This window comes from Phaseolus vulgaris, chromosome 2 (genome assembly GCF_051622355.1).
Source record: "Phaseolus vulgaris cultivar YP4 chromosome 2, ASM5162235v1, whole genome shotgun sequence".
Lineage (NCBI taxonomy): Eukaryota > Viridiplantae > Streptophyta > Magnoliopsida > Fabales > Fabaceae > Phaseolus > Phaseolus vulgaris.
The window spans coordinates 38,403,110-38,430,230 of NC_143499.1; the positions used below are offsets into that span (position 1 = coordinate 38,403,110).

The following is a 27,121-nucleotide window of genomic DNA, read 5'->3' on the forward strand; positions in this document are numbered from 1 at the left end:
TTAATTATTAAATGATTCCATTTTTCATTCGATCCAATAAATAATACAAATATTCTCCTTTACTTATTGGTTTTATATATTACATTAAAAATTATAGCGCATTAAATATTATAGCGCATCTCTAGTTGATAAGCTATTCATGATCTAGGATCCATCCAAAAATAAATTTACCCATGTAAGACTTTTCATGAGATGGGATTGAAAAAAGGAAAAAGAGAATAAAAGTAAGATGGTTAAATAAAACGGTAATATCTTTAGTATTTACCTTATAATTTCTTCAAAAGTAAGTCACAAATAAAATACACTTGTTAAATTGTTGCATCCGACTCTTTCTAAAACTTGATCTATGGGTATAAACTACACTTGTTAAATGGTATAAAACTTGATTCAACATAATGGACTATATAAATATATATATATATATATTAACATGTTTAAAAAACTAATATTACCTTGAATTTTTTAAATATAATTATTTTATAAAACAAGTCATTCTATAAGTCTATGAAATATTTAAAAACTAAATTGATTAAGATATGTCTAAATAGATTGTCTAAAAAATAATTTAGTTCAATTTAATTTTTTTGGGTGGATTAAAAGTAAGAGAGGATATTGTTTGTTGTCTCATGTCATGGTTTTATTACATGACCAAGTTGTATTGTATCATTTTTGTTTTTCAACTATCCACTGAAGAGCTCTTAAACCATGTTACAATGTGACAAATTATAAAATCATGCAAGGGAACTTTAAATCCTGAGACTGCGTTTTAGGCACGTGAATTTGAGTTTCTGAAAATTCCTTCATCTTCAAATTGCGATAGCAATTGCAATTTGCAACCTAAACCTTGTTTGTTAGTTTAGTTTTCATTATTAATGTGCAAACACGATTCCATAATTTTCAGTAGTACTCGAAGATATTACATTAATTGCTGAATGTTAGACAATATACCCTGCATTTATTTTCAGCATCCATGCATCATGTTCGATGAGAAAAAAAGGTATACACATAAATTGCTTGGTATATTGCCTCTGAGAAAACAGAACAGACATCACACGTGGGACCTTGTGAGCCAAACAAGGCAAAGGACAATCCTCCAATTCATTCACAACCTTTGCTTTGCCATTATACTATATAGATACACTTGATCATCACATGGTCTATTTCATTCATTCACATAGAAACCCTCACCTTGTTGAGAGTCAAAAACTACACTCTAGTTGGCAAACACTGGAAAACTGTAAGGTTTATAGTCTTCATTAATCTCTATGTAATCCATGATCATGTGTTATTAATCTTTTTCATAAGCAGCAGAAAAAGTTGAGTGTATGTTGTATAGAGATTTATGAAGACTATAAATACAGTACCTAATGATTTTTCTTGAGAACTTACAGAGCCAACTTCCAATCAATCAGAAGCTTCTCAATGGAGCGTTTGGCTTTCTCTGGCTGCGGCTATACCATGATATTAAATGTTTGGCATTGAAGGATCGTGACCTCTTGATGGAACTAGTGGATGATGAAGAAGAAGAAGAACTACCTTTAACCCTCTTTGAACTATTCCCATGGGAATCTCCTGACACAACAGTTACAAGAGCAAGACTGATCTTAGCAGCAGAAGAAGAATCCAGAGACACTGATCTTCTTGGCTGCACAGGCACCACTTCTGTAGCCGAGTTCTCAGTTTCACACACTTCAACTTCTTCCTCTACCTCACCCCTCAACAAATCATCACCATGTTGGGCTTGAGCTTGAGCTTGAGCATGATCATGAGCATGATCATGTTCACCTCCACCACCACTTTCCAAAACCTCCATCTCCACAAAAGACCTGGAACCAAAAGCATTGGGGTCCATGGATGGAACCCTTGTGGGGTCAGTAACAATAGGAGCACGGCACATGGGGCAATTGGTGTGCGATCTAAGCCAGGTGTCAATGCAAGGCAAGTGAAAAGCGTGGTTACACTTTGGCAAAAGCCTGAGACTCTCATCCTCTTCAAACTCACTCAAACAGACGGAACATTCCGACCCTTCAATCAAGCCTTCATCTTTCTTGTACTTGCAAACGGTGATGGCACCGATCACTGATTGTTGGAGGCCAGTGGTGCGGATGTACCAGATGGGGTGGTCAACCACAGGGCCATGTTCTTCCTCGTCTAAGAAATCTTCCTCAGTTTGAGGCCGTGACAAGGTTCTCCTCACAGACCTGTTCCTAGGAGAGAAAAACTTGACATAGATGGCGTAGGAGCAGAGGACAACAAAAACGGCGGCTGCAACGGAAAAACAGATGATCAAGTATGTGGTTTTTGGGTGGGTGTTGGGACTTCCATACGAATCATTAGGAGGAACTGGAGGTTCATCTGGCTTCAATTTTCTGTGATACAGCTCCATGTGAGAGAGAAAGAATCAGAGCAACATGGGAATCGAAGAAGAGATTGGATTGGAATGGATGAATGATGGGTTAGGTGAGAAGAGGTTGGAACTTTGACTAAGGATAATGTAACGTAAGAGGAAGAAACATGTTTTTAAATTTTGAGTCTTTGACGCGGTTCTTGTTTTACTTTTTTGTTTCCATCTTATTTTAATGGCGGCTCCTATGTCGGTGTTGCTGGACTCACTTTTTTTTTCTGGCCCAACCCACCAAAAACTCAAAGGATACTTTTCTTTTAATTTTTTCAAGATTGAGACTTTATTTCTGTGAGGACTAACGAGTGGTTATTCAGCAATCTTATGATAAAATTATTTTATTTTATTTATTTTTCTTTTTAAAATTGCTTGTACGTAATTGACATGGTACTTAATAAAATTAGTACTGGACAAACCCTGTCACTTTGCCAAATTAGAGTTTCAAGTGTTACTATCTAACAATCTTTAGCATGTTGAACTTGCAAACTTGTGAACGAGAGAGAGAGAGAAAGAAAAAAAAATATTCTATTTTATAATGCTAAAGAAAAAGAAGGGATAATTAGGTTGCTATAGTTGTTAGCTTGAAATGACATAGCTAAGCCAAGGAAGCTACAGATTAATTATAAACTAAATAGAAATGTCGGCAACTTTTGTATAGGGACAAAAACAATGTAATGATAAATATGTTCTCTTGTAGGAAATACTTTTTTTTTTTACAAAAGAGAGTCAGCTATAAAACTCGAATATCTGTATGTTGTTTATGCACCTGTTTCTATATGTGTTTTTGCAAATAATATATTTATATCATATGACAACATAAACAACATATATAAAAGAAAGTTATTCTAATAAAGTTTTAACATGAGAAAAGTATATATAAAATGAGACTGACCAATTGTGTCAGCCGCTGGGACTGAAAGAGGTTATTGGATACATCCTAATCTGCAATTTATGGCACCAATAGCAAAATTTTAGCCTAGTAGCAAAATATTTCCACCAAATAACCTTATACAACGCAAAGGAGGACAAAAATAATAGCAAAAATACTACAATCCTCAAATTTCCCAACAACAGAAGCCTGCTAGTTAAACAGAAGATGATCCAACAAACATAAGGCACCCTAAGCTACCCTTGTAAGATTTTGACTCCAAAACCAAATTTCGTCAAGGAGATCCTAGAAGAATCCTAGTGCCAATTCAACCAAAACCAGAGGATACATTGTCTTATATAGCATAAAGAATTAAATACTATATGCTGACAAAGTATGAGAATAGACACACTATCTAAATTGTCTAACTCACCTTACCTATAATCTAGATATATTTAGTTATGCTGTTGTATGGAAGAGAAAAAGCGCCTCAATATGCATGACCTACCTTCTAACTCTCGAGAATCTCCTCAAGGTAGTACGAAGCTCTTTTGGCCGGATGTATATGCTTCGAGAGAGAGTAAAAGTACATATTTGCAACTCACTTCTCAAAAGGGAAAAATTCGCCAAAGACGGAAGTGACTCAAATTACTACTTGTCAAAAACTAGACGAACACTGAACGTAATAAATCAATAGATTTAATTGAGAAACCTTGTAGGTTCAAATACTGACGGCAGGAGAAGAGTTTCACGTTTGCTCCCAAGAACCCCTTTCTACACCTCACTTGCATAAGACTTGGATGACTGGATAGAAGACTGGGGATCCAATCTCTGAGAAAGATTGCACAGATTCTATGTTAGACAGAAACGTCTCAACATTATGAAATAAAAAAATTTGTGTAGGCGAACAATGAAGGAAATTGTGTGAGTTGAGGGTAAAAGTTCTGAAAATAATTTAACAAATATATTAAGATAGAGATCCAATTATTTTAATTTTATTGATGTGTATCGCATATCAATCCATAATAACAACACAACTTTGGATGCCATGTGACCAAAACAGCAAACATGAAGTTGTTTCTTACAATTTTCCGATCCAACAGACAAGAAACTTTACAATGGAGAACCCCATCCGCCACCACCAGGAGTCAAAATTTGAAGAACTTCCCCTGGAAGCACCTCAACTGTATTCTTACCACCAAGATAAATCTTTCGTTTATCTTTCTTTATAAGGTAGTTAGCTCCACGAGCACCATCTTTCCCTCCCTTGAGCCCTCTTGGTGCATGGACACGCCTCTCAGAAAGAATGCTAACAATTACTGGGCGCCTAAACTCTATTTCTCTAAGAAGACCATCGCCTCCTTTATGAAATCCATCTCCACCACTATTTTCTCTAAGTCCAAACTTGTGCAGAATCACTGGATATCTTTGCTCAAAAATCTCAGGATCAGTCATTCTTGTATTTGTCATGTGGCACTGTACCCCACTGGTCCCATCCCAAGTAGGACCAGCTCCACTTCCACCTCCAATGGTTTCATAGTAACCAAATGTATCATCTCCAAATGTAAAATTATTCATACATCCTTGTGAACAAGCAGAGGCTTGAAATGCAGTGAATATAACATCAGTTATCCTCTGAGATGTAAGGACATTACCTCCTACTACAGCAGCAGTATCACTAGGAGAGAGAAATGAGCCCTCTGGGATAAGAATCTTCACTGGAGCCAAACAACCTTGATTGAGAGGAATATCAACATTCACTAAACAACGAACACAGTATATGACAGCTGCAGCTGTTACAGCTTCTGGTGCATTCCAATTACCATAAACTTCAGCACTTGTCCCAGCAAAATCAAAAACTGCTTCTCCTTTACTAGAGTCAATGCTCAGTTTCAAATGAATAATGGATCCATCATCCATGTAGTCCTCTTCTTCAATAGTCGCAAGTTCATTTGACTTGGATGAAATGCTATGACCAACAGACTTCAACATTTCTCTTACTGCTGCTTCTGCATTGGCCTGTACGTAATTCATATAAGCCTGAACAGTTTCCAGACCATACTGCTCAATGAGCTCTTGAACTAGAGTAATTCCTCTTTGATTTGCTGCTACTTGTGCTCGCAGATCTGATAAGTTATCTTGAATCCTGCGGGATCCTGGGATCTTATTTCCCAGACCATCAGAACTAGGGAACTGCAGAAGCTTAATGATCCCCTCTTCTTGAAAGACGCCTTTTTCCACAAGCTTAAATGCCTTAATGGCAGCTCCTTCCTCTAATATGGACTTTGAAAATGGAGGCATGCTTCCAGGAGTAATACCCCCGATCTCTGCATGATGCCCTCTATTTGCCACAAAAAATACTAAGTTCCCATTGAAGAAAACAGGTGTAATAACAGTTATATCAGGAAGATGGCTACCTCCAGCTGATGGATGGTTAGTAACCAAAACATCTCCTTCACTTAGATTGTCACCCCAGTTACTGAGCTGCCACCGAACTGTACTAGACATAGCACCTAGATGGACAGGAACATGAGGTGCATTTGCAACTAGGCCCCCACTAGGGTCAAATAGAGCACAGGAAAAATCAAGTCGTTCTTTGATATTTGTTGAAATGGAAGTTCTTTGTAGTGTCCTTCCCATCTGCTCAGCTATACCCATAAATCTGTGATTGAAGATGGAGAGCTGTACAACATCTGCAACTTTATCTGATATTTTAACACTGGTTAAAGGGGAATCTATTTCAATCTTGATGTTTCCATATTTGGTTATGATGGCTCTACAGTTGGGCTCTACAATCACAGTACTATTGCCATTCATGATGATTGCTGGCCCGGACATCATATGCCCATAGCCCAACTTTTCAAGATTATAGAGAGGTGTTTCCTGCCAACCATTCCCAAAGTAAACCTTATAGTAGCCTTCGACTATAGGACTTCCAGACGCAGGTTCTATAGCCTGTGGCCTCAATATATTGGTAACTCCTATACCACGAACTCTAACATCACAGATCACAATGTTTCTGTTCTGGAGTTTAAAACCGTACTCCTGCTGAAACAATCTCACAAACTCAGTGGCATAATCATATAATTGTCCATCTTCAGCTATTTGTCTTTTGACCATGATGGCAGTGTCTGTACCTTCATATCTCAAGTTTAAATATGTCTCCGTTGAAATATTTTCCTCTTTAAATGCTTGATTTTTCAACTTCTGCTTTACCTGTCTCAGTAAAACAGCTTCTCGTTGTGAGACCTCAATAATAGATTTAGCTCCATATACTGCAGAATAAGGCTTCTGTGCCTCTTCTACAACATTTGCCAATCCCATGCCATATGCACTTAAGATCCCACACAATTTGTGAATGAGAACTTCTTTCATACCTAACGACCTAGCAATAGCACAAGCATGCTGAGGTCCGGCACCTCCAAAGCATGCAAGTGAATGGTTCTTTGTCTCATGTCCCTTCATTTCAGTCAACTGCCTTATTGGACGACACATTGTCTCATTAGCAACATCCACAAACCCAAGTGCAATCTCTTCTACCGTCATGTCTTTTGAAGATGGATCCTGATTTCTTAGGTGAGCATTTATTTGCCTAGCAAGCTCCTCAAATTCTCCTCTGCTAGACTTGATGTCAAGAGGCTGATCTTCATTTGGCCCGAATATAGAAGGGAAATAATCAGGAATAACATATCCCAGAATTAGGTTAGCATCAGTGATTGCCAACTCTCCACCTTTCCGGTAACATACAGGACCAGGGTGTGCTCCAACCGATTCTGGTCCAACTTGAAAGGCACCAAATTGGAACTTCAACTTTGAACCACCGCCAGCAGCTACAGTGTTTATGTCAAGCTGAGGTGCTTGAATGATGGCACCAGCAATTTGGGTTTCCAGCACTTGCTCATAACTACCAGCATATCGACTCACATCTGTAGATGTTCCTCCCATATCAAACCCAATTAATGGCTTATCTGTTTCAAGCCCAAAAAGAGTTTGCGAGTAACCAACAACTCCTCCAGCAGGGCCAGACAAAATTGCTTTGTGCCCTGAGAAGGAACTCTCGGGAGCAAGTCCTCCATCTGATTGCATGAATAAAACATTCAACTTTCCAATTCCCTCATCAAATTTGGAGATGAATCCTGATAGATAATCTTTGATAACCGGGGTCAGATAAGCATCTACGCTAGCTGTTAGACCGCGAGGAACAGCTCGAACCATGGGACTCAAAGCAGACGATTTAGAAACGTGTCTGAATCCCAGACTCAAAGCTAACTTCTCAACCTGTTGTTCATGTTGTGGATAAGTGTATGAATGCATTAGAACAACAGCCAAACAGCTAATTCCTTTCTCCAATAACCTTTTCAGTATAGGCTTCAGCGCTTCTTCATTAAGAGGCTTCACAATCCTGACAAGCTCACCCGAAATTCCTTTAACCAGCAATGAAGAAGCACCCTCCTTTTCTTCTTCCTCGGACTGAACAAGCTGAACTCTCTCTTCGACCTCTACAACTTCTTCATAGAGATTTGATGGCTTTGACACAGTCAAGTCAAATATGCTGGGGCGAGCCTGGTTCCCAATCTGGAGCAAATCACGAAAGCCTCGAGTCACACACACTGCAATCCTTTCACCCTTGCGCTCCAAAAGTGCATTTGTTGCCACAGTTGTACCCATTCTTATCCACTCAATGTTATCAGTGGGTATCTTGGAATTGCGTGGAATTTTCTCACCAACGAACTCCTCAAGGATCCTCCGTATCCCTTCCACCGGTGCATCATCATAGTTCAAAGGGTCAACTGACAGAAGCTTCAAAACTCGGCCATCAGACCGACCCGGGATTTCTGCATACACATCAGTAAATGTGCCCCCTCTGTCTATACAAAACCTCAACTTCCCTTCCGCAACACTCCCCATCCTATTGAACCACAATTATAAGCCCCTGCAAAGTCACATGGATTCCAATCCAATCACCATACTATCTATTAAGTAACTTAAATTACATACATATACCCACCAAAGAGTTACATTTCCCCCCAATAAAGTTTAGAAACATCAGATATTCATTTTCTTTGAAACTGCATGAATCCACCTCACAATATCAGAAAATTCATTTGCCAAGACTCAGATATAAAGACAAAAACAAAACAAAAAAACTGAATCAAGTGACATACATGATTAGCTAACATCTGAAAAACCTCATTGGTATTCAATTAGCATAAATAAATACATAAATGAAATACAAATATCGCGAATGGGTTTATGGCATTGATGGAAGGATAGAAAGAAAAACATGGAGTTAGAAAAGGTTGTTGGAATCTTACAGATATGCGAACGTTGGAGAAGGAAATTGTGCAGCCTTGGCGTGGTTGCTGGCAATGCGTGCGTGCTTGGGTGGGAGTTGTCGTTGCTCACTTCCCTACCTCCACTTCTAATTTATTTATTAGTCTCCGTTTTCATGCTTCTGTTTATTATATAAATTAATGGATGTGAATGTAGCAAAAATTAATTATATAAATTGATAGAATAAAAAAAAGTGTTGACAACTGAAAACTGATATTTTAGAGATTTTTATTTATTTTGATTTAGATATTTAATTTATTTTTTATGAACTAATACAAATCAGTGTCTTGTTGTAAGTTTTTTTTTACAAATTTATGATGAAAATATGATTTTCGTAAGAGAATTTGAGAATTACGCAATTGGGAATTGAGTACTGAAGAGAAAAAAAAAAGTCACGCTTAAAAGTAATGTATGAGTACTAAAGGAATTAATTTTGAAATGTAATCCACAAATTAAAAAAAATACATAGGAAAAATTATTAAAGTGTGTAAAGTAATTTTCCCGGTTCAAGGACAAGGTAATCGACCCAAATCCTAGTAAGGTGTATAGTTTAAAAGAAAAAATAAAATATATGTTAAAATAATTAGTTAAGAGGACAGAATAATACAAAATATTTGTTATTATAAATAATTCTTAGTGCACAATATAAAATAAAGAAAATAGGACCGCAAAAAATGAAATTACTTGTAATTAATATTTTTTTCTTTATCTTTTCCATGTTTATTTTCATTTTTAGTTTACTACAGGTTCCCGTCATCTTTTTCCTGTTTTTCTTTATTGTTTGTTTAATGATTATTACTTCTTACATGCATTTAAGATAGTTCAAAATTTATATATAAATTTTTATCGTGTTTTTTACAAAATAAGATTTTTCAAAATAAGAGTTTAAAGGTTTTTCACATCATTTTAAGTTAGTTTATTTTTATGCATACTTCTTAAATTATACAAGTATAATCTTAGATGAAATTTTTACATTAGTATATCTTTCACATCCATCCATGTGACAACATATATTTCCAAAAGAATTTTTGATGTAATTTCTATTCCAAGTATCTCTCACATCCTTATGGACTTAACCACATTTCTTTTAGTAATTTTTTTATACAATTTTTATAAATACACCTCACACACATAGCCAGTATAGAAGAATCTTTACACCATTGTAGGTAAACTTTTTATACAAATTTATACTAGTCCCATTTAGTTACAACTATACAACCACACCTTCTAAACGAATCTCTAATATAATTTTTATATTTACACCTTGTAGATGAACTTTAATGTAATTTTTATATTTATAAATTTCATGTAGGTGAATCTAATATATGAAATTATTTATGCAATATATATATATATAAATTAATTATATCAAATAGAGAAATATGATACGATTTATTGTATAAATATGGAAGTATCTTATAAATATTTCTCATTATTAATTATTTATTATTAATGTATTTCTTTTTCATTTTGAATATGAATATTTATATTTATATTTGTATACTTGGTAAATGTCTAATTTTAATAATATTTCGTATTAAAATATAGGTAGTTATGAGTATTAATTGCTAAAATAAATAATAAATATAAAATAGCTCCTAATTTATTATACTTTGTTTCATATTTTATGATTTATTTGAATAAGAACATTTTATTCTCTATTGGAATAATAGGTAAGTGTGAGAAACATTAGAGGAGACCGTTGTCAAGAAAAAACATTCTGGACCTTCTTTTCATGTCATCCCTACTGGTAACAGTCATCATGTGTGACTAGTTCTACCCTTTGGGATTGAGAGTAATATGTTAAAACTCTTATGTATTGAGGTGATATTTTTAAATATAATATTCTGTTTTTGATTGATTATTGATATTATTTTTTTTTATCTTAATGCATTGATGTAGAATCTTAAATCTGTTTGGGAAGTATTTTTATGGTTCTGACCTAAACATCATTAATACTTAACATATTTGATTTGAGTGCTAGGAATAAACTTGAAATGTTAATTGATATCAACCTATGATCTTGATACTAAGTTGTTTTTATAAATATGCAAGAAATTGATATTTAGGAAACATATTAAGAATTTCATATGTGATGAATCAATATAAATGAATTTTATACGGACATCAACAAAAAAGAGCAAAATATTATAATGTTAATCAAAATACAAAAGATTGAGAAAGATGAAACTCAATCCCTATTTTTCCAATTGAAACTACCACTCTTTGATTTGTTTTATTGTTAATTCTTGTCATCACAACAAATTCCAACAAACTTTTATTATTTTATTTTATATTTAGTGAATATTTTAATTTATTATTCAACCATTCCTTGTGGATTTGATATTCGTTCTTAGGGACACATTATTACTTCTGACAACGCAGTACACTTACCGTAAAAAGTCGTCAATTTGGATTTAATTATGAATGTGTTGAAGAGAAGATACTAATGTCGATTTTTGTTCTCAGTTTTCCTTCCAAATCTAAATTTCACTTTTCTTATTTACAATTTATTTCAATTCTTGTTTGTTTAAGTTTCTGCACTTTAAAATTTTAGTTTACAAATTTTGTTCATTCAATTACAGTTTAATTCAGTTGTCATTTATTTTTCCTGCAATGATTTATTTTTTTGCAATTTACTTTTTTTTGTACTTTACCTTTCTGCACTTTGTATTTCACATCATTTACTTTTTTGGCAATTTAAATTTATAGTCATTTACTTTTCTCTCAACTTAAGATTATGTCATTTACATTTCTATGAAATTTACTTTTGTTACTTTCATTTTCTTTCTTTCTCGTTATCTCTTCATATAACAATTAGAAGATATAGTAAGTGATTGCTTACTAGATGGTTTAATAGTTAGACGAAGAACCTTTTTGCATAATTCATTTTACCTTTTTTGCACAACAATCGTTAAAGAGTCTAACAAATGATTGCAGACTAGAAGTTCTAACCATTGTAATTCATTGTTTTTGTTTCATTTCCTTTGTTTTTAGTTTACATTACATTTTACTTTCATGTTTTTACTATTTTGTCATTTACATTTATGCTTTTACATTTCCAAGTGTTATTAGACAGTCTACTAAATGATTGTCTATAAACAATTCTCACATTGCTTTACTTTTCAGTTTGTTTTACATTTTCATTTTAATTCTAATTTTCCTCCCTTGTTAATTTGTAAAAGAAAGATTACATACAATAACTTTCCACACATCTGATTGGATTTGACCTAGGTTAACCATATACCACATTAGGGGAAACCTTTTTTTATTTTGAAAACTTAACGCGACTGAATGTTCATAAAGCCTCAAGACTTTTCAAATAGATTGTTAAGTCGTCTAATGGATATTATCTAGCGGTACAAACTAACACAAAAAATTTATATTAATTCACTTATAACTTTTGAATTACATCCATTTTTCCCTTAAGTCAAAATTTAAGAGGTTTCACTAATTAATATTTGATTACAAATTAGTATACAAACTACTATTCTCCATCATAAATACATAAACCACTCATTTTGTCCTTTCTTAATTTGTTCCTGTGATTAAGAACTCAAGTAGTCTAATTGCACTTCTAGCTACAAAATAAAAAATGTTTGATCAAAGGAAGATAACTCTTAGAGAAAAAAAATAACATGTAACTTCCTCACATTTGGGTGACTTCACAAGGTGAATGATAGAAATGTTTCTCACACGCACAAATATTTGATTACATACAAACCTTGAAGAGCAAAGCTTTGATAACTTGGTCACTTGAAGAGCAAAGCTTTGATAACTTGGTCACTTTATCTATTTTATGGAGATGAATATTGTTATTAAATCTTTAAGAGAAATAATCTTTCTATGTTTGATAATATAATCTTTAAGTTTTTGCACAATTATATCTTGGATTTGTTTTGTTGGAAAAACAAGCATCTTGATATAAGGGATACAATATTTTTTTTAAAATAATCTTAATATAAAAAATAAATATAGTGAAAGTATATTTGATAGATATATTTTATATAAGTTACTTTTAAGATTATTATAAGCAAGTGATAAATCATCAATTGAGAGATGATTGCTTCCAAACATGTATTAAATTATTTGAGTCTTAAAAATAGTAAGTCGTCTAAATTTTTCGTTATTTAGTGATCCTGATTTTTTTCTTCTATAGACATTGACCTTATTTATAAATTTCAATAGGTTGAATTTAGAGTACAAACATTCTAAAAGCCTATACAAGAAAGAATAGTTTTAAAATATAATTTATTAACATGTAATTCGTTTCTTCTTTTAATCTAATCCATTTTATCATGATTTATTATTACATGTTGAAACATCTTAAAATTTTAGCCTTGCAAACTAATTAAACCAAGGAATTGTACCTTATTTATCCATAATGTTTCATAATATTAAAGCGTTAATGAAACTAGAACAACAATTCTTGTTTAATTTTACACATTTAGTGAAACTAATAAAGTGATATATGAGAATAACATCGCATGATAAATACCCAAAAATTCTTCCAATGACTAGCCTATAGTTAATAATATGAAAAATCTTTATCAACGGGTCCAATGACAAATTAATACCTGCCCCACTTTTCTTGATATATATTTGATTAAAGAAATAATTCTTAATTATATTTTTCCACTCATAAACTTATACATTTTTTGTCTTACCACAAAATTTCTTTAGTCCACGTTGGAGATTAATCTTACTTACGGTACTATAATTTTTGTTTAATCCGACAAACTTTTATACATTACATACATAAAATACAAATTTCTCATCACGTAAGTCATTCACAAAATAAGTGATTACATAATGTCTAATAATTATAATTTTTTTTTAAAGTTTTAAACCTCTTTATATTTAAAATATTATAACATAGTTTCATTTAGATTAATGACACGTTGATAATGGGACAAAATATAATTATGCTAGAGGTCTTTACTGAATATTGAAAAGTCGCCTTTCGTTCTAAACTTTAAAAAAACTAATAAATTCAGACTGTCATGATGTTATTTATCTATATGTTATATTACATATTAATATACAATTAAACATCTAGTGGCTGTAGTTTAGTGGTAAGAATTCCACGTTGTGGCCGTGGAGACCTGGGCTCGAATCCCAGCAGCCACATTTTTTTTCTCCTTTTGTACTGTATTTATTTTTATATTTTATTTATATATGACACGAGTTTGAGCATAGTTTAACGAGTTTTGATAGATCAAGAACTGCTAATAAAATTGAAACAATTGGAACTAAACAAAAACACCATTGAGATCTCATTTTTTCCTTGTAAGTTCTTAAACTCAAATTACTCTAAAAAAATAATTTATTTAATAAAAAAAAGTAAAAACTTTTCATGATCCATTCTGAAATGTGCCTGGGGCAAATCATGATGATATCCAAGTTTATATGCCGCGAGACTTCTAGTTCTTTTTGCCACATTAAAAGTATATATCACAATATTATATATAAAACCTTGAAACAAAACTATTTTAGATAATGTAGAAACTTCGAAACAAAACTATTTTAGATAATGTAGAAACTTTGAAACAAAACATTGAATGGAATAAAAAATACACAGCGAGTCATGATATATTTGTAGTAAAATTAAAGAACAAAAGTACACTTTTTTTTTTCATTCAAACACCAAACATTGTGCACATAAAACAGGGATGAGATCCATAAGGAATACAAATTAAAACTGAAAATAAAAGATGTTGAGAATGCTTGTGTGCATGGGCATGAACCTTTATTTTGCTGCTAATAGCAACAATATATGTATGAAGATGCCAAATTGTATGCATGTCCTCAAGGGTTGGAAGAAGTTTTGGGTGTGGTTGTGGTGGCAGGTGGAGTGTAAAAGTAGTAACTTGAGGGAATTGCAGGGTAATTAGGTTTCAAGAATGGAGGTAACCTGTACTCTGGCCATTGGGTTCCTGGGGGAAACTGAAAGGTAGGAAGGTTTCCCAAATCAGGAAGTGTTGGAGACAAAAGTTTTCTACTAGCTTCCACCTCAGCAATGCTGTGAAGTGACAACACAATGAAGAAAGCTAAGAAGAGAAAACGGAGAGAAGCCATGATGTTGTTGTGTAAGAAAGTGTATGATGGTGGTGGTGACACAATGGTCTTCTCCCATGGAGTCTTATAGTCCACCTTGGATGTTCTTGGTCATTGGATTTTAAGAAGGAACAGTTGAATTTTGACACTGAATGATGTTTTTGTGAATGGGATTGACACATGTCATTTGGTTTTAATTTAATGTTGTCTTTTGTTGGTGTGCACTGTGCATTACTCATTCCAATTAAAATGGTAGATGCATTAGTGACCCACTTTATACCTTTTTTGCAGTCATCTATCTTTGCAGATAGCCATCATTTTCTGCCATTAGAGAGTGCAATTCTACACGAGGGTTGTTTATTTAGAAACTTCATAGTCTTTGCTTTTGATTCAATGCACTGTCTTCTAAATGCCTTACCCAAACATTTGTTTGCTTCTGCAGTATCCTCAATAATTCTTATCATTTACTTCACTGTCTTGTAAATATGTAAAATAATGTTCACACAGTTCAACCAAGGTGGTTAGAAAGAGAGATCAATAATGTAGGTCTCTAATCTTAATTGCTCACATTTATTATTTCTCATAATAATTCTGCAATTCTTTAAATTTGTTTTTCATCGCCAAAATTCATTCAATAATTAGTGAAAGAGCGTAATAAAAGTGTAATAAAACAGTGTAATGTCATTAATTTGTATATATGCATAAAGAAAATGTACCGGGATGAGACTGACACATGGACTCCCTGACCGAGATTCACTTGACTGTCCGAGACTTGGTCTACCTGACCGAGATCAGAAAAATTTGGCCGAGTCCCGATAGTTTTTGGCCGTGTCTTGAGAGTTTTGGCCGAGGCAACCGAGTCCTAAGAAACTTAGCCGAATCCAGGTAAGCTCGGTCGATGCGAGTAGAATCACGACCGACTGACCAACCCATACTACTATTAATGCTCAAACCAAGGTCAGTGAAGTTAATCCGTCATTAAGGATTAGGTAATGCAACCCTAAGTGAGATCCACTCCGCTAATCAGGTCCAATAGGGTAAGCCCATTAGAATAATATAAATAGCACACATCCCAAGGAGAAAGGTACGTCATTTTTACTGTTCACCTACCAGAATAACATCACCCACTTTACTGACTTGAGCGTCAGAGTGTCTTCGCAGGTATCCCCACCATCCAGTGTTCACCCGAGACCAACTGTCGAAGGAGAAGCAAGAGGACGAGAAGAACTCCAGTTCATCACCCAACAACCTGACCGACCGAAGGAAGGAGAAAAAGACTTCAATAGTTCTTTAGGTCTTATCTTCCTAGTAGGAACAAAAAAATATTTGAACATTAAATACTGAAATAAAAAAAAACAGTTTTCCTTCTATTTTTTAAATTTATTTTATTTAAAATTAAATATTTTCTTTATGTTTGTTTGGCTTGTTTACATTTTTTATTCCCCAATAATTCTTTGTATGTAGTTTTGGCCTCTCTATTTTTTATTCCGTAAATTTTATTTATGCTTCTTTTTTGTTTTTCATGGTCCATACCGACTTAACACTCGCTGGACCAAAATAAATAAGTAACACATGCAAAATTGAACATTGAACTAAAATTTAAAATATATGAATATTAAAATTTAAAAAATAAATTAAAATTATAGAAAACAATTTTATTACATTTATATTAATTATTAGATGAGAAATGTTACAGTAATTAAAAATGATAAGAATTAAATATGAAGAAGAAAGTCATAGATTAAGTCAAACATAAATTAAGCACAACTAATTATATGGCACTAAAATCATAGCTGTCATGTAATGAAATATGAAAAAGGAAAAAAAGAAAGAAAAACACTTAAATGACCCATCTAGAAGACTATAACATGTGAAATGTCCATCAATGCTTGACTACATTCGAACTGAAATTTCGGCCTATCATATAGCCAAGAAAAAAACGAAGCAGTTCAACATTTTCTTTTTCTCACGCTATTCGATATCAAGTGATAGATAATATTATTAGGGTCAATTATCGTATTTAAAGTATTTTTTGTTTTGAAAGTTGATGCTTCGTCACAGTTTTATCTTTAAAAAATATCTCGGTGTTTCGTCACAGTTTTATCCTTAAAAACTATCTTGGTGGATTGAAGGAAAAAAAATATATAAATTGTCATTGACCTAGACTATTAGAATATTGTCGTACGGAACACACACCATTCACAATCCAGTATTCATAAATCTAAATCAATCTAACCCCATTCAAATATTTTAAATTAGATATTTTCAAACTCAATTAAATTCATTATTTTATTAAATTAAGTATTAAGTTTTGGTTTAGAAAAAAAAATCCATCAATTAACTCGATCTATCTATTATTTTTAATTTGTTATTTGTATGTGATTTAGAAAAAATAAAGATGGAGATACTAGTAGAAAATTACATATTTATGATAATTATGGTTATTGGACAATGTTGAAAATGACATTGTGATATTTTTTTAAATAAATATTTTTTTATGATAATTGTTCAATAATTATCATTATTTTGGACTTTTAATGAAGGTTTATTCTAGAAGTGTTGTTTTGTACCTCTAACTACCACTAATGTATTTGTTGTAAAATCATTTTGGAATACCATTTTTTCATAATTCTATTTGCAACCATTATATTTATTTTTCTTCTTGATCATTCATCTTTCCTCTTTTGTTCATGACCATTAATCCATTTGTTATTGATGTTGTTGGTTATGAAAGTTGTTGTATTTGTAGCGTAATTCTCTATTGTCCAATCGTTTGCATCTTACGTCACATGAAACCTTAGTTGGTTCAACTAAATATTGGTTTCATTAATTATTAGTGCTAAATATTGGTTTCATTAATTATTAGTGTGAATGAATATCTTTTTATATAATTTTTTTATATTGGTGATATCTACAAGTTTATTATAATGATGTTATAAGAGATTTCATGAGTCCTGTGATTTGATTGAAATGTGATATATTGACGTGTGATATTTTTAGTGAGAATGGTATATAATAAACATTAGCGAAGTAATCTATATATTTAAAAGCACAGGTGTACAATATATTAGAGTGCATTAACGAAATTAATAATTACAATCCTCATTGAACACTTTATGGAACAATAATCAAAATATTAAAGTCTAGAAATTCTCTTGAACAATCTATTTATTGAAGTTGATTAATTTGAAAAACTGAACTCGATTCAATATTTTGCTTCAGATAGAAAAAACAAATTATAGAATTTGACTCAATTCTTAGATAATTATGTTAATTTTATATTTTTGGAAGATTATGAGATTGTGAAATCTAAACTTTATAGTTGTGGCATGTGATATTAATTGGTGTTGGTATATCGATTATTTTATTGAATGGAATATGATTGAGTTTAGGTGATCGATCTAGAAAATTATATTGTTTATATTTTTTGAAGTTTATATTTTAAGTATTAAGTTGTCGAAATTTTAAGGATTTGTGTGCATTAACCGAACTTTAATTTTTCGTTTGACATTCTATAGTTATGTGTTACTCCTTTAATTTAAATTGTTGCTATGATTTTATTTATAATAAAATATAAGATAAGATAATAGTGATAATCATAAGAGAAGGTAGTAGTGTCCAGTTGTACAGTTTGAGAAGATTACATTCTCTCCGTCTCATATGGTGAAAGTCATGGTAATGTTGTGGCTTCTATGTCGACATATGAGATTGTTACTATCACATGGGCACTCAAGACCTTCAATATATGACCTAGAAATATCATTAGACACTTTGGTATAACTCAGTATTAATGTAATTACATTTAAAATACTTTCCTCACTAATTTCAAATTGTTGTTTATGTTTAGCACAAATGTTATTTTAGGAAACAACAAGAAACAATTATCTATTATTGATCTCATGACCATAATGTGAAGGTTATTATGACTATAAATATAAATCTAGTGAAGGTGTCATGTGACACCAATTTTTTTTTTACAAACAATGATGTTTCATAGCATATACATATGTATGGTGTATTCAAGATTATATCAAGCTACTACGACCTAAACATATTTACAATTATAAATTATATAAGTTTTTTAAAATATTCATTCATTACATATGTGTCTATGAGTGTGTTTTTTTTTTTAAATAACTGATTAAGTTTTAAATAATTTAGTTATAAATTTGGATTAGTGTGAATAAGGAGAAACATGACATGTACGAATTTTAGACCGTTAACTCATTCCTCAACAGGTAATAAGAAAACAGACACACAAACACATATCACCAGTAACTTGGTCAAAGGAGGGAAAAAAAATTATTTCACTTCATACTGATTTTTATTTGTTATATCCAAGTCCAACTTTGTTTGATTTTGATTGTGTGCTTAATTAACTAGTGCAAAACATAAGTTTTTGTATCAGATCATGTTAGACACAAAGTATCTAGTCTAGACCAATAGATGTCAGTTGTGTGGATGCACAAATGCAAACGTTATTTAAAATTTGTTTTGTCTAACAAACACAAATGTTGCATACATGCATTGTTTGATAAGTTTTTTTCTTGAATAGACATAAACGAGTATATTAAGTCAAATAAGTTTTTTGTTTGAATAGAAAATAAATATATTTCGTTTGATAAACACAAGCCTTAAGCATTTCATAATACACATCAAACTCTAATAAATGCTTATTTTATGCATGCATGATTATACGCTTCTTCATTCTTTCAAAAAGATCTCGTAACGAATTGTTAAGATCATGATCTCTGGAACAACATGCTGGAAGTTGCTTCATGAAAACAAATTTTACTTGAAAAGGCAAGATGTCAGTATTGCAGAGTCATTCAGTTGTGTCACGCCCTACGCTTTCTTGAAAGGTGAATAGAAGCTACCTGCCAAGGCCTATGAAGCTTTGACATGTTCCATAGCTGTTACCAAAGAAGTCACACACATTCAATGCTAAGTAAAGAGCATTTAATGCACCCCACAACTTCAAAGCATACTTAGACACAAGAAGAAGCAATAACAAAAGAATACCCTCACAATGATTACAAAGAATTTGCAACAACTTTTTTCTTCTCAAGTTCTATATAAAGAAGATATTTGTGAGGAAGGAAGGTTGACAAAAGTCTTGCAACAAAAATGAGCACACGATCTTAAGTTATCCTTAGTCGTTGTATTTGCGAGGAAGAACATTGTTCGTTTTCAAGAGCAACCTAAAAGAGTGAACCAATATTGTATCCTTTGTAAGACGTAATCTCTCTTTTAGTGAGCAATCTAGTTATCATTTACATCAATATCTTTGTAAACCATTTGAGTTTAGCTAATAGTAGTTGTGTTAAGGCAAAATTCCAAAACTAGGATTTTGATTAAGTGCTAAATATAGTTAAAGTATAAAACATGGTCATACTTCGCCTGGAAGACAATAACTTTATGAAAATAAAGATCATGTAAAGTGCAAGTGTTCTAACAGACAAACAATACAACATTGTGCTATCTTTTATTACATATGATAACGTGCATAAACACATCATATGATACACAATAGACTAAGTTAACCTCGTACTTTAATAAATATCTATATGCTTATTTTGTGTTGGAGGAAATGTTCGTCTTCCAAAAAGATTCATTAAAAGCATAAGTTAAAGTCACATCAAAAGATCTTTTGGAGTTTGAGATAAAAGTACTTCTTCTCTACAATTCCCAAGCAACAAGCATTAACAACTTTAGAAATGACACCTGCCTCACACGACTATGCACAAGTAGAAAAAAATCAAGGCAAGGCACTTTCCAAGGAAAGATAACTTGATCCAGTTATTGGGAAGATTGTGTAAAGAAGAAGATGACATTTAATGATGTACACATTACATTTAATGCATTTTAATCAAACAAGCTCATCAGACAAAAAATGTACACATAAAGAACTGGAATTAATTCAACGGGCATGATTCATTATAATCATCTTCCTCTAAACTTATATAAGGCATACCAAGGAGAAGAAGATAGGTAGAGACCATGTTGTATAGTTTTGAAACACTACTCAAACCTTTTGTGCCCAGCTAAAGATTCATAAAAGAACACTATTGGAGTTCAATAATCTAATATAGAGAGTTTTCAATTTTTACATACGTTTTTTGACAATTATCCTCTCTAACAAGCTTCAATGTAATAATTTGATCACCTTGCATACATTATTTTCATCTTAGTTAGGAGTGATTGTTTAACAAAGAATACTCAGATAAGCCAGGAGTGGCTTGTGTCAATAATACTCAAGGGGTTATCCCGGAGTGACTACAAGCTCAAATAATATCCAGTTGAGCCAGGAGTGACTGGTGTCAAGAATACAAAAAGGGGGTTAGTCAAGAGTGACTACGAGACTAAAGAATACTCAGTTGATTCAGGAATGAATGATGTCAAGAATACTCAAAGGGATTAGCCAAGAGTGGCTACATGCCTAAAGAATACCCGGGTGTACTTTGCAACATTAATATCTTAGTGGAACTCAATCCGTTGATTGAGAACTAAATGTAGTATGTTTGGTCAGACAAACCAATATAAAAATTACAATGTGTGTTCTCTCTTTCTCTATCTCTTTACTTTGCATATTATTGTTATTTGTACTAACAAAGAATATGACAGTCACTGCAATATTACATATAATCAAAATGTTTTATATAAGAAAATTGGAATTGTATGATACATTACATCATATCCATTGGCAGGCAATATTTGCAAAAAAATGCACAAAAGTTTTGTAAACACAATTTAACCTTTCATTCTTGTGTTCTTCATATTTTCATAGGTTGTGTTCCAAAGAATACTCAATCTTTGCCAAGAATGGCTACATTCCAAAAAATTCTCATTGTTTTAATCAGGAGCGATTATGTTCCAAAGAATACTCAATCTTAGATAGGAAGTATCACGTTCTAAAGAATACTCAATTTTAGCCAAGAGTGGTTATGTTCAAAAAGAATACTCAGTCTTAGCTAGGAGTGACTACATTCCAAAGAATACTCAGTGTCTTAACTAGAAGCGATTGTGTTTGAAAGAATACTTAGTGTTAGCTAGGAGTGGTTGCGTTCCAAAGAATACTTAGTCTTAGCCAAGAGTAGTTTCATTTCGAAGAATACTCAGTGGATTAACTAAGAGTGTCTATATTCAAAATAATACTCAAGGTTTTATCGAAGAATTGTCGCGTTCTAAATAATATTGAAGGTTTATCCAAGAATGGATGCATCCCAAATAATACTTAAGGTTTTAGTCAAGAGTGGTTGTGTGTCCAAATAATACTCGGACTGTTTTAGTAAGGAGTGACTGATGTCCAAACAATACTTACTTGTCACAATATTAGTCTACTTAGTATATCTCTATTATTTGATAAGGAATTGAACGTAGTCCGCTTCTTACATGTGAACCAATATAAAAAAACCTTGTGTAAATATCTTTGACCCCTTATCACTTTTTATTGCATGTTATTAATCTTCATCTAACTTAAGGAGATCTTCATGAAAAATAAGTTTTAAAAAACGTTTTTGACAGTGCATATGTTAAACTTAAAAGGTTTGTATGATGATCTTCATTAGATGAATACTCTTACGAAAACGTTTCTGACAGTGCATATGATAAACTAAAGTTTTACAAAGAAAGTTAAAAAAAAATGTATTGTCCTCTAGATGTCGCCCTTACATCTATCTCCTATATGTGCTCATCTAAATTGTACAGTCATAGTAGGTTACCATACAAACAACATATACAAGAATCAGTTATTGGAATAAATTTCTAACATAAGATAATGTATATAAAAGAAAACAATTTTATCTCGGGATACAATCAGATATGTATGCAGCCCCGGGATGAGAGCAAGACCGCCTTCATGACCGAACTCTCCAGTTATTGCTACAAGGTCGTGTCCTTTGGCCTTAAGAATGCTGGTGCCACCTACCAGAGGTTGATGGATAGAATTCTCGCCCCAATGATTGGGTATGCAGGTGTATGTGGATGACTTGAAGCTGAACCTAGAAAAATGTGTGTTTATGGTGCAAGCAGGGAAGTTCCTTGGGTTTTCGCTCACTGAACGGGGTATAGAAGTGAACCCGAACAAGTGCGCAACGATCATAGAAATGAGGAGCCCTGCTAGTGTAAAGGAGGTCCAACCGCTAATTGGACGCATGCCTGCCTTGTCTAGATTCTTTTCAACTGGTGGAGATAAGGGGTACCATTATTTTCAATGTTTGAACAAGAATAACCGTTTTATATGGACTCACGAGTGTGAATAGGCATTCATCAGATTGAAGGAGTACCCAACACCTGTTCTCTGTAAGCCGTTGTCAGGTACTCCCCTTCATCTTTACTTTGCAGTCATAGATCGAACAATCAGCTTGGTCATTGTGCAAGAGCAAGACAGGGTCCAGAAGCTTGCTACTTCGTGAGCAAGGTATTGCAAGGGCCAGAGGCGCGATATCGGGCTAGGTCGCCTTGGCGGTGGTATTCGCAGCTCGACGACTCTGCAACTACTTCCAGAGTTTTACTGTAATAGCGATGTATATGCTCATCCATAAGGTCCTTCAAAAGCCCGACATAACAGGTTGGATGGTTCGTTGGGTAGTTGAGTTGTCTGAGTTTGACATGCAGTATGAACCCCGAGGGCCTATCAAGGGTCAGGTATATGCTTATTTTGTGGCAGAGCTATCATCTGAGGGTACCCAGCCAGGTGGTAATGACTTCTAGTGGGTCCTTTCAGTGGATGGATCTTCTAACAAACAAGGAAGCGGTGTTGTGGTCATTCAAGAAGGGCCAAGTGGGTTGTTAATCGTGTAGGACCTGAGGTTTGCCTTCAAAGCCAACAACAATCAAGTTGAATACGAAGTCGTGATAGCTGGGATGTTGTTGGCTAAGGAGTTGGGTGCTCGAAGCTTGTTGGTGAAGAGTGACTCGCTGTTGGTTACTGGGCAGGTCACAAGTGAGTACCAGACTAAAGACCCTCAGTTGGCCTCATACCTCAGGTACATTGTGTTTCTGAAAGTAGCTTTCTCCACGTTCGAGCTGGTGCATGTCCCAAGCGAACATAATTCCCGAGAGGACTTGCTGTCTAAGCTGGAAAACTCAAGGAAGGGAGGTCGACAGAGGTCAGTCATTCAGGAGACCTTGAAGTCGCCTATGACTACTGCAGAGGGGATAACAGAGGTCAGCCACGTAGAAGTCTTGGGACTAAGCTCGGAACAAGGGAGGAGACATCGGTCGTTAACACAGGAGACCCTGAAGGTGCCCAGAATAACCACCTATGGCGTGATAGAAGAAGAGTTTATGGAGGTTCTGCAGGTCAACGTTGTGGAAACCTGGATGACACTGTATCAACACTACCTAACTCATGGTTTGCTCCCGATAGAGCCTACAGAGGCAAAGCCGATTAAGAGGAATGCGGGGAAGTACACCCTTATGGATGGAAAGTTGTTTCGTCATGGTTATACCCATCCCATCCTCACTTGTGTAAGTTGGGATTAGTGTACTCGCATCATGGCAGAGCTCCATGAAGGCATCTGTGGGAGTCATGTGGGAGGAAGAGCCCTCTCGTTAAAGGTCGTCTGAGTTAGGTACTATTGGCCAACTATGAAGGAGGATTGTATGAGACATGCACAACGATGCGAATAGTGTCAGAAGCATGCTGATTAGCATCATGCACCACCTAAGGAGTTGCAGTCAATATATAGCCCATGGCCTTTCCATACACGGGGAATAGACATCTTGGGTCCTTTTCCTTTGGCAATTCGCCAGATGAAATACATCGTGATAGCCATCGAGTACTTCACAAAGTGGATAGAGGCTGAGCTAGTCGCACATATAACTACCCACAAGGTGCAACACTTTGTGTGAAAAAAACATTGTTTGCCGTTTTGGGATCCCTAGACACTTGGTGTCCGATAATGGAACCCAGTTCGCAAGTCAGATGATAAATATATGCATATCTATGGGTCTAAGTTAAATTAATATACGTATAACTTTGTCAATTGAATACGATGCATGTTGGTTACATGATAGTTAATAGTTGTTGAGAATAAAAGAGGAGCGCCTAAAGATAAGGGTGCACATGTAAAACAAAATTTTAGCCTGTGGTTAACACCTAAAGATAATTGGTGCCCGCGACAGGTGATTTTTTTGTTAAGATAAAATATTAAATATTTTCACTTATGCTTTCAGTTGAGATTATATTTTCATGAACGAAAGTTGTTACGGAATAGTTATAAAAAAGGCTCGAGACCCCAGGTAAAGGTACATTGTTTCTAAGCTTGAAACTGAATACTTCTTAAATTCTAGTAAGCCCTTACTGACTTCATTGTCGGAGTGTAATCAACAGGTAGGATCTCTTCTGTTTCAACGGAATCGCGTTCCAGTGCAACAAGACGTAGAATAGATTCCAGAAGAGGCAGACCAAAGCTAGAGTTTGTCGCCAAGGTCAACCGACAAGAAAATCAACCGGCAAAAAAAATAACTTATAAGTTAAAAACTTCTAAAATAAATTATTTCAGATACTTGTTAAATATTTTTTTATTGATCAAACTATCTTATAAATTAATCAAACAAGCTAGTATATATTTTATTAAGCTTATCAAACACACTGTAATTGTATTTATTTTAAAGAATTTGAAAAAGAGAAACTAGCTAGTCAAATATGATCCAAAATATCACGATGAGGACTTTTCAAAAGTTTTTTGTATTGGTTAAATATTCAACTGATATAAAAATATTTATATAAATAAAAATAATATCATACAGGTTACCTTTTAAATAGATTTTTAAACAATTGACATTGAAAAATATTATAATTAATTTTTTAAAGTAGTTTTTTTTTGTTTCCATACGTTTATTTAAAGGTTATACGTATAATAAGGGGTAAATTTAGTGTAAGACAAAAAATGGAATAATTAAAGTGGCATAGTTGAAATATTAATAGATGTCATTCATGTTAGATATAATAATGGTAATAGGCAAATCCTAACTTTCTAAGGATATAAACATTTAAAAGAAAGAATTATTTGTCTTGGTTAAGTTGATATTTGTAATTGATTTTGGGTTTAAATCTTATCTCTAAGTAAAATAATAATATTATTGTTTAACGTGAATATTTTTATAAAAAAATAGGCTAACGATGACATTATTTATACGAATTATATTCACGATTTTTTTTTTATCAGCAAAGAATTAATAAAAATAGAAATGGGACACTTCAGGGGTGTCCCAACCCGTATACATCCAAAGGTGTTCTGAACAGGAAGAAAAATAACCTATTTAGATCACCCTGAACCAGCTAAGCATGCAGCCTAAAAACTATAAAGAGCAACATTACAGCAAACAAGATAGCACTTTTCAAAACAATAACAGTATAAGTGCCCCCAACCATGCCCAGCAGCATAACACACTCCAGAAGCGCCTCTCCATGGTTAAAACATGACTAACACCTACCTGAAATTCCAACAAACAAAAAACCAGCAGCATGGTGTAATCATGTCAAACACCGATCTGAATTTCCAACAAACACACAAAACCAGCAGCGTGACATGCCCTGCGTTGTGCTCAAAAACCTCTGCAACAAAAGCTGCTCCAAGTTGCACTAACCGATATAACAGAACCATTTCCTACATCTCCCCTGTTATGCCCAACAACTAGGATTCCATGATTCCGAAGCCCCAGCACAAAACCAATCCAGTCTGCACGTGCTTCCATAACCACCTGTACCTGCTGAGATCATGCCAGCTCCTTCACTTCCAACGAGGCGCTCACACAGCCTTTGTCACCAAAAAACCAAGCTTAAAGACAACTAAACCTGATGTACATCTTTGAAGAGGCGGATGCAGCAACAAGGGCCTCGAATTCGTACTTAAAGCCTTCAATATTTCAATGGTGTCCTCCACAGTAGGTTCAGGCACTTCCACCGGTTAGAAAAGTCTCTGCAGCGCTGGATTCTTCCTAATGTACTTCTGGTACTCAAAAGTATATGTAACTCCAATGCACTTAATCTCTCCTCTTAAAAGAGCTGTTTTCCATATATTAGCTGTATAAAAGAATCAGCTCCTATCAGAGTGTGAAGTTCATCAATGAAGAGGATTCATTCCCCATCATGTTCGTTCACTTCTTCAAACACCTCTACCAGCCTTGCATTTTCTCTGCATAGAAACATCACTACACTAATCCAGATTGAGTCGGTCCCCCTGAAATACGTGGCTCAATTCCATCATTGGAAAAACAGCTACTCCCATGGTATCACTTCAAAAAGGTGTTGACAGGTCTCCTCCTGTAATTGGCACAAGGGGCACATCTTTGAGATCATCGCTACCCCTCTCCGGCTCAGACTCACTCTTGTAGGAAGTCTTCCCATCAGAACCCTCCAGGCTGTCACTATCGCATTTGGAAAAGCCTTCACCCTCCACAAGAGTTTATATACATCTCCCTGGTTCCCTCTACCATGCTTCGCTAGACAGTCA

At 33.9% G+C, this 27,121-nt stretch overlaps 3 protein-coding genes and 1 non-coding gene across 5 annotated transcripts; 1 reads left to right on the plus strand and 3 right to left on the minus strand.

Annotated features, from left to right (window-relative positions):
* Positions 1-894: 894 nt before the first annotated feature.
* LOC137811879 (uncharacterized) lies at positions 895-3,187 on the minus strand. Its single transcript, XM_068613738.2, has one exon. The coding sequence runs from the start codon at positions 2,384-2,386 to the stop codon at positions 1,409-1,411; it is 978 nt and encodes a 325-aa protein (XP_068469839.1). The 5' UTR covers positions 2,387-3,187; the 3' UTR covers positions 895-1,408.
* On the minus strand, positions 3,181-8,718 carry OXP1 (oxoprolinase 1). Of its 2 annotated transcripts, XM_068613736.2 has the most exons (3): positions 8,585-8,718; positions 4,355-8,202; positions 3,181-4,100 (listed from the first exon to the last, which is right to left on the minus strand). In XM_068613736.2, the coding sequence occupies exon 2, from the start codon at positions 8,175-8,177 to the stop codon at positions 4,383-4,385; it is 3,795 nt and encodes a 1,264-aa protein (XP_068469837.1). In that variant the 5' UTR covers positions 8,178-8,202; positions 8,585-8,718; the 3' UTR covers positions 3,181-4,100; positions 4,355-4,382. The 2 variants fall into 2 exon arrangements, with proteins under 2 accessions (XP_068469837.1, XP_068469836.1); XM_068613735.1 differs by lacking the exon at positions 3,181-4,100 and having other exon boundaries at positions 4,237-8,202.
* Positions 8,719-13,661: 4,943 nt separating this feature from the next.
* On the plus strand, positions 13,662-13,733 carry TRNAH-GUG (transfer RNA histidin (anticodon GUG)). The gene has a single exon. It is a non-coding gene; the product is annotated as a tRNA-His (tRNA).
* Positions 13,734-14,188: 455 nt separating this feature from the next.
* LOC150029157 (uncharacterized) lies at positions 14,189-14,737 on the minus strand. The gene has a single exon (XM_090299424.1). The coding sequence runs from the start codon at positions 14,679-14,681 to the stop codon at positions 14,412-14,414; it is 270 nt and encodes an 89-aa protein (XP_090155550.1). The 5' UTR covers positions 14,682-14,737; the 3' UTR covers positions 14,189-14,411.
* Between the last annotated feature and the right edge of the window lie 12,384 nt (positions 14,738-27,121).